At 36.1% G+C, this 14,496-nt stretch overlaps 1 protein-coding gene across 2 annotated transcripts in view; it reads right to left on the bottom strand.

Moving 5' to 3' along the window:
• UGP2 (UDP-glucose pyrophosphorylase 2) overlaps nucleotides 1–14,496 on the bottom strand; it is a 58,891-nt gene that overhangs the window by 35,530 nt on the left and 8,865 nt on the right. For both annotated transcript variants that reach the window (XM_037048031.1, XM_037048030.1), the window contains exons 2-3: nucleotides 7,800–7,927; nucleotides 6,843–6,950 (exon numbers count right to left, since the gene is read on the bottom strand). In XM_037048031.1, coding sequence (XP_036903926.1) covers nucleotides 6,843–6,950; nucleotides 7,800–7,913 — 222 coding nt within the window. In that variant the 5' untranslated portion in view covers nucleotides 7,914–7,927. The remainder of the gene's footprint in view (nucleotides 1–6,842; nucleotides 6,951–7,799; nucleotides 7,928–14,496) is intronic.

Below are 14,496 nucleotides of genomic sequence, written 5' to 3'. Positions count from 1 at the left end.
ACTGCAGTCTTCACCATGCTCAGAGCAAACCTATGTATCATGTCAGACCCTTGACCAAACTGCCTCCAGTAAGTCTTTCAAAAACATGTGCAAACATTAGCTGTACAATACACTATGATTCATCTGGAAAAAAAAATAACCTATGTATTTTTACTCTACGCGTGTGCAGGGGCAACTTTGCCCACAAAGTGCCCCCCCGTCCGCCATGGATGAAAATGAAACTACCAAGACATGATCTGCTTGGGGAGGAAAGGTGGCCGATCCCTCAAAGGGGAAGGGCCAAGAGCCTTTTCCTCGATGGGCTTTTATTGGGTTCGTTTGTACAAGAATACAGGTAAGGATCAAACAACAGATAGCATTCAAAGAATTATGAGGGCTTATTCTCAGTCAGGGTCAGATAGCTAAAGAACCACAAAACTTTGAGGAACAAACTTCTTGCTTGGACCCTTATCATTTAAATGAAAGCATTCTAAACAAAGCAGGTTTCACAGGATTTTACATATTCTTTCTTAGGCCTGATCACCTGAGGAACCTGCCCTTTCCAGCTCAGGGCTGTACCACCTTCCCCATCATAGGTTTGTAGGCTTAAGTGGATTAGAGCTAGGAAGCCCTTCTCCCAGAGGACACGGAGACTCAGGCTATGTCAAAATAGCCGGAGGGCGAGGGTCCATCACTCCCTCTTTGATGCAGCACCCCCCACCCCGAGTCCTTCCATGACGGCCTCCCACGTGATCGTATCTGGCTTAGGTTGCCCCCTCCTCTGAGGGGTTGTACCCGTCATAGACTAACGGACCAAGCACTGGGGGCAGGGGACAAGCTTTGTCTCCTTAGTGGCTCGCATTCTGGAGGTCGCTCACTCAGCTTTAGCCATGGGGGGCAGTTATAACTCCTGAAACCAAGCAGAGTGGTTCCCAACAGTGCATGGACACTATAACTTCCTCAGAATACCTTGTCATTTAAACATACACATTTCAATATTTTTGTACAGACAGACCAGGAGTACAAAAAGCTCTCAGTTACTTTATGAAGCAAAACAAAAAATCTGTTGAAGCCAAATACCACATTGGTATGATATTCTGTATGTCAATTCTCTGCCTCAATAAAAAAAAAAAAGCTGATTGATATAACTCCTTTTGAGGACTTTAAAACAAGAACAATGACAATCACAAATCAAATGGGGACAATTTGTGTTCCAATTAAATGAAAAATGACCTTCTTCATAAAATATTTTTCATATAAATGAAAATGTATTTTATTATTGCCAGAGGTCACTGCCAGCCAGATGACCACAGGTTTTAAGTCATGGCTTAAAAGAACCAGTTAGCCTCAGTACCATCTAGAGCAAGCTGTACACCTCCCTCATCTCTTCTATCATTTCCCATCTTCCCCCATCCTCAACAGGTAAGCTCAAACATTAAGCGTGACCAGGAACAAGACATTCTCACAGTTTCTCTAGAAAACAATGAAGTTGTCCAATGAAGCTGTAGATGCTAACTGGGCCTTCCTTGATCTAGTCTAGAACATTAATCCTAATACATATATTTTTAATTTGCTTTATTTATGTAGCTAAATAATCAAGATAATCAAAACTGCAGCAGACCATTATCCATATCATAACCCCATAAATCAGGTTCTTCTTCATAGCTGTTACTCAATAAAATATGGACTCAAATTGGCTTTTCGAAAAACATGTATGTGCTCACTGACAGAACTAAAATGAAGTATTCAACACAGTAGGCAAGAGTAAGTAAAACCTGACAACATAAAGTTTCAATACCCATGTCTAGGTATGTCCCTTAATCTGGTATTTATGAAAAAATATTCTTGTCTAAAAAATAATCAGAATTGAAAAAGGCTTGTGAGGTCAGTTTTCTGGGGGTCAAAGAAGTAAAGAAGAAGTAAAGCAGTTTACAAAGAAGTAAACTACTAAAAATCTTCTGAAAAGAAATATATTAAAAAGGAGTCATCGTACACAAGGTCTGTCCAGAAAAAGGCCAACCATTGTTAATATGATGAACATGGTTTGCGCAACACTGATGGAACCTGGAAGCCAAGGAGAGTGGACTAGAATGCATGTATGTGAACGATGTACGCCCCCACTGTACTAGTCAGTGGGGGCCATAGACACTGTTGAGTGACCATATGTACTGTGGACCATTGCATTCAAAATGACTCAGAGTGGAGGAACTAATCTGCATCAGATTTAGTGTTAAGCTTGAACATTCCTCCAGGGAAACTATTCGGATGATTCAGGAGGCTGCAGCTATGGGCAACTGGTGATTGGCAGCTTCATCACAACAATATGCCAGCTGATGCATCACGTCTCATGCAGTGTTTTGTGGTGAAATATCAAATCACCCAGGTGACTCAGTGCCCCTACAGCCCAGATTTGGTACCCTGAGACTTCTGGCTTTTCACAAAACTAAAATCACCTTTGAAAGGGAAGAGATTTCAGATCTTTGATGAGATTCAGAAAAATACAACAGGGCAGCTGATGGAAGCTCGAAGAACTATGTAAGGTCCCAAGGTGCCTATTTTGAAGGAGACTCAGGTGTTATTTATTATCCTATGTGCAATGTTTCTTGTACCTTGTATCTTCCTCAATAAATGTCTTTATTTCTCATAGTGCATGGATGGATACTTTCTGGACATACCCCTTATCTTCCATAAGTGCCAGAAAGAATATAATTTATGGGCCCAGCATGCTTCTGCTGTGCCACTCTGCTGGCTATAAGAATATAATTTAGAGTTTGTAAGCCATGTGGTCTTAATTACAAATAATGAAATCACTGTAGTATTATAGCACTGTAACAGCTATAGAGAATATGCAAATGAATGTGTGGTGGTTACAATAAAACTTTATTTACAAATTATGTTTTTTTAAAGAACATGTAGTTTATAGTTGTAAGTTACTTAAGAACTGAAATACATTTTTAACAAAAGAGAATAAAAGTACTACTAAATAGGAATTATATTTTAAGATTTTCTCATTAGGAAAAAATTGAGGGACTACATTGGTTTATGCTACCATAGATGGTACATTAATGAATGTGTGCAATTATGATCCAGTAAAACTTACAAACATAGGCAGTGAGTAACCTTCAGGTAGTAGTTTGCCAAAAACTTCTCTAAACAGTTCTGTTTTTAAATCAGTATTAGATTATCTAAGACTACAAGCACATAAGAGATAAACTATCTACATACAATTATTCTACTCTATCTAAAGTCTTTTCTACCTATAGTGAAAAGTGCTGCTAGCAGCAGAGGTGAAAATTGCTGACACAAAAGGAAAGAATGGTCAGCATGTTAATAAAACCTATGCTTAAGAAAATCAGTTCAGCTCTGGCTGGTGTGGCTCAGAGGCTCAGTGGTATAGCTTGCAAACTAAAGTGTCACTAGTTCAATTCTCAGGGCATATACCTGGGTTGTGGGCCAGGTCCCCAGCAGGGGACATGAGAAAGACAACCAAACATTGATGTTTCTCTCCCTTTGTTTCTCCCTCCTTTCCCTTCTCTCTAAAAATAAAATTTTTAAACCTTAAAAAAATAGAAAATCACTCCATTTTTTGTTTAAGTATAGTTGGTATACAATATTATATTATTTTCCCATGTATAATATAGTAATTCAACATTCATATATCTTATAATAAATCACCATACTAATTCTAGTAATCATCTGTCACCATGCCAATTGCAATATTATGAACTATATTTCCCTTCAAGTTTTTCTTTTCCTTTTAAAAAATTTCATTTATTTATTTTTAGAGAAAGGGGAAGGGAGGGATAAAAAGAGGGAGAGAAACATCAATGTGCAATTCTCACACACCCCCACTGGGGACCTGGCCCGCAACCCAGGTATGTGCCCTGACTGGGAATCAAACTAGCGACCCCATGGTCTGCAGGTTGGCACTCAATCCACTGATCCACACCAGCCAAGTCTCCCTTCAAGTTTTTCATCCACCCATCCATGCCCCTCCCCTGTGGCAACCATTTGTTTGATCTGTTTATGAGTCTGTTCTTGTTTTAGATTCCACATATAAGTTAAATCATACAGTATTTGTTTTTCTCTGCTTGACTTATTTCACTTAGCACAATACCCTCTAGATCAATCTTACCTACAATTGAGTACTGTCTCAAATTACAAGGTTTCATCCTTTTTATTGCTGTGTAACATTCCATTTCATATACACCACAGCTTCTTTATCAAAGCATCTATCAATGAACACCTAAGTTGCTTTCATATCTTGGCTATTGTAAATAACGTTGCAATGAACATAGGAGTGCACTGTTTTGAATTGGTGTTTTTCTTTTTTTTCTTTCAGATAAATACCCAAAAGTGAAATCAATGGGTTGCATAGCAGATCTATTCTTAGTTTTTTGAGGACTGTCCATACTATTTTCCAGTGGCCACACCAATGTACAGTCCTGCCAACAGTGTACAAGAGTTTCCTTTGCTCCATATCCTCACCAACAAACGTTATTTGTTGACTTTTTTAAAACAGCCATTCTGACTGGAGTGAGGTGGTATCTCATTGTGGTTTTGATTTGCATTTCCCTGATTAGTGACACTGAGCATTTTTTAATGTCTTCTTTGGAGAAATGTCTCTTCATGTTATCTGCTCACTTTTTGATCAGATTATTTTTTATTACTGAGTTTTCTGAATTTCTTACATTCTGAACATCAACTGCTTATCAGATATATCATTTGCAAATATATTCTCCAAAAAGGTATTACTCAGATTCACGTCAAATAGTTTATTATCTATATTTTCTTCTAGGAGTTTTATGATTTCAGGCCTTATATCTAAGTTTTTAGTCCATTTTGAGTGTTTGTATATGATGTAAGAGAGCAATCCAGTTTCATTTCATTGCATGTATCTGTCCAATTTTCCCAACATGCCTTGTTAAAGAGACTGTCATTTCTCTATTGTATATTCTTGCCTCCTTTATAATAGATTAATTGACTATACAAGTGAATTATACTCTCTTTTCTATTTCTGGGCTCTTTATTCTGTTCAGTTGATCTATGTGTCTCTTTTTGGGCCAATACCATACTGTCTTGATTATTACAGCTTTGTATTACAGTCTGAAATCAGCAAGGATGACACATAAAACTTTGTTCTTCTTTCTCAATAGTCTTTTGGCTATTTGTGGTCTTTGGGGATTCCATATAAATTTTAGGATTGTTTGTTCTAGTTCTGAGAACAATGTCATTGGTATTTTGATAGGGATTGGAATGAACCTGTAGACTGCTTTAGGTAGTGTGGTCATTTTAACAATATTAATCCTTCCATTTCATGAATATGGTATATCCTTCCATTTATTTGTGTCCTTTTCAATTTATTTCTTCAGCGTCTTTAATTTTTTAATTGATTTTAGAGAGGGGGAGAAGAGGGAGAAAGAGAGAGAGAGAGAGATACTGACTCGTTGTGCCATCCACTCATGAACTTGTATGTGCTCTGACCAAGGCTCAAATCCACAACCTTAACATATCGGAACAATGCTCTAACCAACTAAGCTATCCAGACAGGGCAATTTCTTCAGTGTCTTAATGTTTTCAGAATACGAGTCTTTCACCACATTCGCTAAATTTATTCCTAAGTACTTTATTATTTTTGATACAATTATAAATGGGATTATTTTCTTGTGGCTAGGATTGCCAATACCACAGTACATAATAATCATGAGTGGGCATCCTTTTGTTGTTCCTCATCTCAAATGAAACGCTTTCACCTTTTCACCATTGGGTATGAAGTTAGCTGTGGGCTTGTCATAGACAGCATTTATCAAGTTGAGTTAAGTTCTTCTCTACCCACTTTGTAGAGTTTTTATCATAAATCCATGTTGAATTTTATCAAATGCTTTTTCTATATGTATTGAGATAATCATATGATTTTTGTCCTTAGTTTTACTGATGTTATTAATCACATTATTTAGCAGATGTTGAACCAGCCTTGCATCCCTGGTATAAATCCCACTTGACCATGGTACATAATCCTATTAATGTATTGTTAAATAAGGTTTGCTAGTATTTTGTTGAGAATTTTTACATCTATGTTCATCAAAGATACTGGCTCATAATTTTCTTTTTTTGTAGTATCTTTGTCTGGTTTGGGTGTCAGAGTAATACTGGCCTCATAGAATAAGTTTAGAAGCATTCCTTTCTCTTCAATATTTTGAAATAGTTTAAGGAGGAGTACTAATTCTTCATTAAATCTTTGGTAGAATTCACCTGTTAAGCCATCTGGGCTTTTATTTGTTGGGAATTTACTGACTACTGCTTCAATTTCATTGCTAGTCATTGGTTTGTTCAGATTGTGTTTCTTCCTAGTTTAGTCCTGGAAGGTTATTTTTCTAGAAATTTGTCAATTTCTTCCAAATTGTCCAATTTATCAGCATATAACTATTCCTGGTATTCTGTTCCTAGTATTCTTTAATAGTCCTTTGTATTTCTGTAGTGTTGGTGATAATCTTTCCTTTTTCATTCCTGATTTTACTTATTTGGGCTCTTTTCTTTTTCATGATGAATCTTGAGACATTAGAGGTTTGTCAATTTTTTAATCCTTTCAGAGAACAAGCTCTTAGTTTCATTGATCATTGTATTGTTTTTCTAGTGTCTATTTTGTTTATTTCTGCTCTGATATTCTCAAGCTCCTTGCCCCTTGTTAAGGAGTAGTTACATTTATACAGCCCTAAAATTACATTCAGCCCTTTGCAGACAACCACGAGGTTGATGTGGCCCCTGGTGAAAATGAGCCTGACACCCCTGCCCTAGACTATACACCCAAAATTAAAACAATGTCCTAAATTACCTTAAATTTTCCTAGATTATCTAAAACTTACCGAATCTTCTGGAGGTCTCTGGATTTTTCCCCAATCCACAGAAGGTCCCTTTTCTTGCAAAAATCTATGAAATAGCTTGCGAAATCCATCAAGGTCTTTTTTAGTGTGCTATGAAAAGAGAAATTGTCGTTACAACTAGCAGAATGCTTAATATTTAATAAAACCAGATAGATATTATACACTTAAAATACATTTCAATGAAATTCTTATACTATTAGAACATGCAGTCTTTTTTATACCCCAACTTAAAACTAAAGAGGGAGGAAGATCTAATAGGAACCACACTTAAAGAAATACAAGCAAATAATCCTCCCCATCTCCCATTACTACCATGTAATCTGAATACCATTTGGTCCATGGGAATTCCAAACGGTTCTCTATACTTATTCACCAATATCTTTCTCTGTTTCTTTTATGTGAAAATTAAATTTCACCAAAAGAACAAAAAGTAACAAAACACAACTAACTTCACAACTAATTTGTTAAATACCAATTGAAATCTGAAAATGAAAAGGATAACCTATTGATTTATAAATAAAAAAGTAAATACACTGCCTATTGTGGCACGTCTATTATACCAACAGCTGACCTGTAGCACAGTTCTATTAGAATTGGCTCTTTAGAAAGGTACACAAGATATACAGTTCATAAACTAACTTTTCATCATTCTAACTGAACACTGATATCCATTTCTCCACCCAATGATACCAAAACACAGAATAAATGAAATGTAATTTTGTTCTGATTGTCTTGTACTTTAGAAACTTCCTAAAAATAAAAAAGAAAAAAACAATGGTTTTACAATGGCCAAATGTTGAAAATCCTTAATTTTTAAGCAATCCTAATTTTTTTATGTTCTCATTACATCTTGTGCTTATTTTAAACTGGATGATCAGCACCAGCAATAGGAATTCAGCATTCAGAGAATGGAAACTAAAAACACTGTAGATTCCTTACCTCAAACTCATGTGATGGTGCTGTAATGAGTATTTTTTCTAGTTCCTTCTTCACAGACAATTCTAGCTCTTGTCGAATGACCTCTTGAAACTGAGAAGCGCCATCTTGAGACATTGCTTTGCTAAGATCTTGAAATAAAAATATAAAACCATCAAATGAAAAATCAGATACCCATTCAAACAGCTGACAAGCTATAACTGATTTCTTTCTGATGCTCCAACAAATGAAAAGAATTCAACACTACAGTCCCATCATCCTCACACAGAATTTCAGTAATGTTAATTAGCTGGGACTATATAATCACATGTGCTCAAATTTAACTAGTTGGTACATCTTTATGCTTTACTAGTATACCTAAAACTAAACACTTTTGGGAAGATGGGGCAGGTGGAAGTAAAAGGATTAATTTTCATTTGAGTACATAATTCCACCTCTACTAATGTTTCCCTCCTAGCCATTGAAGCTGGAGAAATATCAGAACAATTGGAAAAATGTTAATAAGGGTATGTTTATGGAACTTCTGCATCATAACTGAAGGGATCTAGCAATTTTGCAAAAGCAAAAGACTCCTCCCTCCTCCAGGCCAGATGAAAACTTTAAGAAATCCTTTCCATTTTAGAAGGACAGCCACTCCAGTTTCACATTTCTAACTAGAATAACCCCTTGAGAGATAGATTATGGCAATTCCAAGATGTCTCTACTTCCCTGGCATGAAAATTTTCATTTTAAAAGGAGAATGACACAGGACTAATTCTCCACTCTGGTCCTTAATTTCAGCCAAGACATTTCTGTACCTATTTTTGTCAGACAAGACTATCAGGGCTTTTGGCATAGCTGGGCATCTCTGTGACAGATGGATCTTACTAAAGGTGACAGAAATAGCTTTTAGATGCAAACAAAAATAGAAAAACATACAAAAAAATAAAACATCCCAGGCCCAAGTTCCTTGGGAGAAAAATGCCAACACAGATGTTTTACACTTAAGTATCAAGATTGTAATTACCCTATTTCTTATAAAATAAGGGGCAATAATATTATTGTTCACCTTCCCCTTTACCCTCAATACCTACTTAATTCAATGTTACTTTATAAATGTATTTGTGAAGTTTATGTTCAAACATTTTTGATAACTAATTAGCTCTACAAATATTAGTTAATTTAGCAAAATCATATTTCACATCCATAAATTCTTTCACTTGTTTTCAGAGCAGAAAGGAACATTTATATAGACAGAATTAAAGCCAACACAATATTTTTAAGATACTTCTAAGAGCAGAAATTAGTATATTATGTTAACTCCTAAGGGAATTTATTTAATATACACAGCCTTTCTCTCTCCCAAATATATAAAAAGTGTTAACAAATGAGATATTAAAATAGCTCTCCAAAAATATATTATACATTTTTCATCATATTAAAATTCAAGAGAAAAAAAGGGTATTTGGTGAGAGCACACATAAAACAGCCATTTTCTAACTGTGATCTTTTTACAGTTATAAACCACCACACAACCAAGTTTATGGACTCCAGCAAAACTACCAAAGTGATTGAAACTGTGATTCATAAATAAGGTCTTTTTGAGCAAAAAAACCCAAAAAACAAAAAAACTACCCTAAACACGTGTGTTCCATAAATAACCTAAAGATAGGTTTCAACTAGTAAGCAGCAATTGTAATCTGTAAAAATTGATGATAATGGATGAGCATGTTTGCATAACTATGACAGATAACTAATAACCTCTTCCAGAACATTTTAAACTAGAGTTAATGTGACATCACCCACACATGCTCATCCCTTGGCAAACTTAGCTGTAATTTAAAATCTGTCACAAGTAAAGTCCTCTACTCTGCACCCCCACGTATACCTGTGATGTCTCTTCCCCAAACTTTAAGCCAACTCCCGTATTAATGTTTAGAAAATAATATGGAAGCAAAATCTATAAATATAAAACCTCTAAATTAAAGAACACATGAATTACCATGACCAAGTACCTCAGTATTGTACTGATATGCCAACCTTATGGGCACTTATGAGAATTAACCAATGAATGTATAAATAGGTTAAACAACAAATTGATGTCTCTCTCTCCCTCTGTCAAAATCAATTAAAAATATATTAAAAAAATTAATTGTTTCTGTGTCACACTGATCGAAATAGATCAAGAAATTACTATATAATGATTTTTTAAATAAAGAGTTTTTTTAGTTTGTTAGACTCAAAGACATCCGCAGACTTGCTGCTTTGTTGTTAAAGTTGGATCCTGAAGGCCAGCATTCGCAGTCACATTCCTAAAAAATATAGTGATGGAAACATTTAACTTACTTATAGTCTGGGCAAATGCCAAAATGAGATAAGACTAAATGTAACTGCTAAATTTAAAAATAACTAGTAGCTGAAATTTGTCTACATGAGAAGAGTCCAAAAAAAATTTCAAAACTCCACACCAAATTTTAAAGACTCTCTTCAGAACAACAGCCTACCAACGTACATGACTTAAGGTCAAAAGGCAAAGAAACCGTGCCACTATCCTATCAAGCAAAGCTAAGAGGGCTGGCTGACAGGCTCACATTTAATATTATATGTGATCTTTGCCAGCTGTAACAGGCTCAACCTTCAAACACTGATTCAAAAAAGAACACAGATTCAAATTTGAGTTTTGACAAATAGCCCTAACCTTTATTCCTCCTGTTTGTTTGACATAGCGCCAAATGCAGAAAAACAATTTGTATTCCTTCTACCCCCTCTACAAATATGAACAGCTTACACAACAAGAGCAAATTACAACACGCCTATCACTTCTACCCTATTCCACAGCTGTTCCCCTCTCCTTTCCCTGAGGAAAGTACAACTGTGAAGTTCTGTTTTTAAGTGATTAGAGGATAATAAGGAAGGACTTTTAAAGAATAAAAAATATTCAAGAATAAAGAATAGTGTCCTTAATCAAGAAGAGTGTGTATCTTGCACAGACCAGGAGACACAGAACTAGAAACCATTTCCTTTTGTAATGACCTCCTTATTCATCCTGATTTTTTAAAGAAAGGTCTGGAATTTCTGGGTAGGAAAAGAAGTACAGATATTAAAAGCATTCTCAGGCTACACTTCTGGCAATGACAGCTGACTTTCTAATGGAAAGTCAATTAAAGTATCCCCTGAATAATGCAAGATTTCTAACCTAAAATGTTTTTTCCTCATTTCTTAGCAATAGAGAATTGATTCTCTCTGACTTTAGACAGAGAGTGGAATAGGAATCAACCATTTCATTAACTCAGTCATAAATCAAAACATTTTTACAGATGAGAGGGAGCATTTAATCTACCCTCAATTTTACAGACAGGAAAACGAAGTTGAATAGTTTAAGTGACTTATCCAAGGTCACAGTACAGGCCTTGAGGAATTCAGAATCAAAGCCAGTTTATGTTGAGGTCCAGTCCTACACAATGAGGTGAAGCTATCTTGTGCATTTTTTTTCTCCTAGTCTAGCTCTGTAATCATGGCACAAAAATCTCTAAACTCCAAAAGCATTTCTATCAGAATGTCTTCTTATACTCAATGAAATAAAAAGGAAACTCCCTACCACATAAAATTGGACTTACTGGAATTATCTTGGTTGACTTAATTACTACTTAAGTCAATTTGGGACAGAAGAAGCAGTAACTTTATTTTTACAAATTTTCCCTCATCTCAATTTCCTAATTCTTCCTTGTTCACAAGAACTAAAATTTCCACATTGTGGACTTTCCTCTATCCAACTGAGGCCAACAACAATTTTAAAAAGGGGGGGGAGGAGAAAAAGCAATAAATCAAGAGGTAGGAGACAATCTAACAAGTGATTGTTTTTATTTCTTAATTTGGGCATTTCATTTCATCCATTTCAGCAGCTAAGAAGTGTACATACTACCCTTCCCTAACGTCATGACACTGGCTGGCACAAACAAGACAACTTCACATTCTTGAGTAGAAAGATAGCTTCACAAAGCAAAGGCCATGGAAAGGCTGGAAAAAGAATACCAAGAGCAACAAAGAAGGTGAGTAGCCCTCTCCAGGCCACCTCCCACCATTCATTATTTCTGAAGAATCCCAACCTTCCTTGGAAACCTATACTAAGATGTACTCAAAATCAGAGAACTTCATCGTAAACCAGGAAATGGTTTAAAAACTCCAAGAACATAGCAGCTGGAAATAATCACAAATGAAGTTAAAGACACATACTGACTAGATTTATGACCAATTAAAGCTAAATATCCTCTTCTGTGATTATACTATAGTCTGTTAAATTCAGTTATTTGTTAATTTTCCTCCTAGAAAAGCTTTTCTTATTTGGATTACATTACCCAATATCATCACACATCATCTTCTACATCTCTGTCCAGGCCGCAATTTCCATTCTTTTTCTACTCCCTGGATTTCCTAAGATTCTGTCTTCACACCATTTCCCCCTCAATTATTCCTCTACCAATCTCCTTACTAATAACTCCCACATATGTGACTCTCACCCTGATCTTTTTTTTTTTCATGAGCTACAAGCTCACATTCCCTACAGTATTCTAGACCTTTTGCATCTGGATACTCAACTGGGTACCTCAAATTTAACATGTCCAAAGCATCTAAATTCATCTCCCTGCCCTCCATGGCATTAACATTCTCCCAGTCACTCCTAGATGACCTAGAAATCTCAGTTACAACTGACTCTTCCCTCCTTTCTCCTGAATATTACACTTAATTCAATTCCATTCACTGCTTTCTATTTCCACTGCTGCTACCTTAATTTTCCTCCCATTTTCACTTGTCTGGCCATAATGAAAACAGCTTTGTAACTATTCTGCCCATCTGTCACTCTAATCTGGTGGTACCAAGCAGAATGGATTGTTTCCCCCTGAAGTGCAACCTTAATCTATTATCACTTCTCTTCCTCATTTGATGGGAAATACACACAATTCCTTAGCTAGGAATGTCTTTAAAAAAGTTGAAGTACCCCTTTTGAGTAACCAAAGCTAATGAAGGTGCTAAAGCAGAAGGCCTAAAGGCTGCAATTTCCTCCTCTGCTTGTGACATCTCAATAGTACTTCTAAAACTTTAATGTGAATACAAATCACCTGGAGGGCTTGTTAAAACACAGATCTCTGGGCAACTTCCCAAAGATTCTGACTCAGTGGGTCGGAGTGGGGAGAATATGCATTTCTAATAAGTGAATGCTACCAGTATTGCTTTGAGTAGCTCTGATATAGATTATACTCCATCTTAATATATTTGTAGTAGCCATGCACGTTGTTCTTCTCACTATTCCAATGTTTTTCTGTTATCTATTCTCTGCCCCAAGGCCATGTGCTTAAGAAATGGCACCAGGCCCAGACCTTAAAGCCTTCCCAGTGATTGTTTTAATCATGAAACATAATATGTATAATTCTGGCCAGTGAGCCAATGAGGGTAGTTTCCCAAAGGACTTGGGAGAAAAGCATTTCTCACTGAGAAAAAGAAACACATGAGAAGAAACAGTACCTTCTTCACTCCTGGACATAATGAGTATGTGTTCATCTGTCACTTCCAGTTTCTTTTGCTATTTAGTGAGCTTCAAGACAGCTGACCCAAGAATGAGATAGATGTGCTTAGGAGTGCAGAAGGAAGGAAAGACTGATGCAATCGCTGTACTGAATTAACCAATGCTGGAACATCCTACTTCAACATTCATGTGATACAAGTCCCTCATTTTTTAAGCCAACTGAGGTGGTATTTTTCTGCTCCATGAAATTAAAATCATACTAAGTATTATAAGTTTGTCCCAAAATACACATCACAAGTGTCATTCAATGCTTTTATAGAAGAGTAGACAGAAATGAGGAGAGAAAAATGGAAGGGAATAGCCTAGTGTGAATTCTAAAATTATGGGAATCACCCTAACCTACAGGAAACCTAATACCTCAACCCACAGAGGCTCAAACCCTGTGACTTTAGCTTCTGCTATTTTGGGAGTGGCATTCCTAGTGTTCTAGGTGGTAGCTTCTGAACATTAAAAGAGGCCTTCCTTTCTACCACAACTCTTATGTTAACTATGTTATTCAACTTTTCCCCCTCAACACTTACCTCAGCACCTGGCACATAGTACAGGCACCTGATAATGTGTAAATAAATGGGAGATCTTAAATTCTTATATCAGTGGCTTGAGTAGTCACTAATATATCATCTACCATAGTTCAATCGTAATCTCCTCCTAGAAATCTTCTAAACCAACCAAAGTTTCCCATTACCTGGTCACATGGTAGATCCTTGGGCCACTCTTTTATAACATCATATTTTTAAAAATTCATTCAATGTCCATTTACCCAACAAATTACAATCTCTTTAAGAATAGATCATCTCTATTTTGTTCACTGCTATAGTGCCACTGCCTTAACGCACAGCATGAGACACAGTAAATAAGTAACGCTTATTAAATAAAAAAGGAATAGCCTGTTACGATAGTTATGTACTGGGTACAGATGAAGACGACAGAGTCCAGTTTCATGATGGTAGTGCTTAAGAGCCATTTCTGGTCATAGGGAAAGGGAGGCTAAGAAAAGTGTGGACTATGCTCTGGGTATTTGAAATCCCTAAGGCTTCTCAAGCAAAAGCTGATTTATTAGTCAAGTATTGGAGATGTGGTCAAAGAAATTCCAAAATGTAGGTGTTCTAGACAAAATGATCTTGATATTTCTTTTCAGTT

The sequence above is a fragment of the Sturnira hondurensis genome, unplaced genomic scaffold (genome assembly GCF_014824575.4).
Source record: "Sturnira hondurensis isolate 20B ecotype Veracruz unplaced genomic scaffold, ASM1482457v3 Scaffold0006413, whole genome shotgun sequence".
NCBI classification, from domain to species: domain Eukaryota; kingdom Metazoa; phylum Chordata; class Mammalia; order Chiroptera; family Phyllostomidae; genus Sturnira; species Sturnira hondurensis.
Note: the sequence above shows the minus strand (reverse complement) of the source record. Positions and strands in the feature narration are given on the sequence as shown.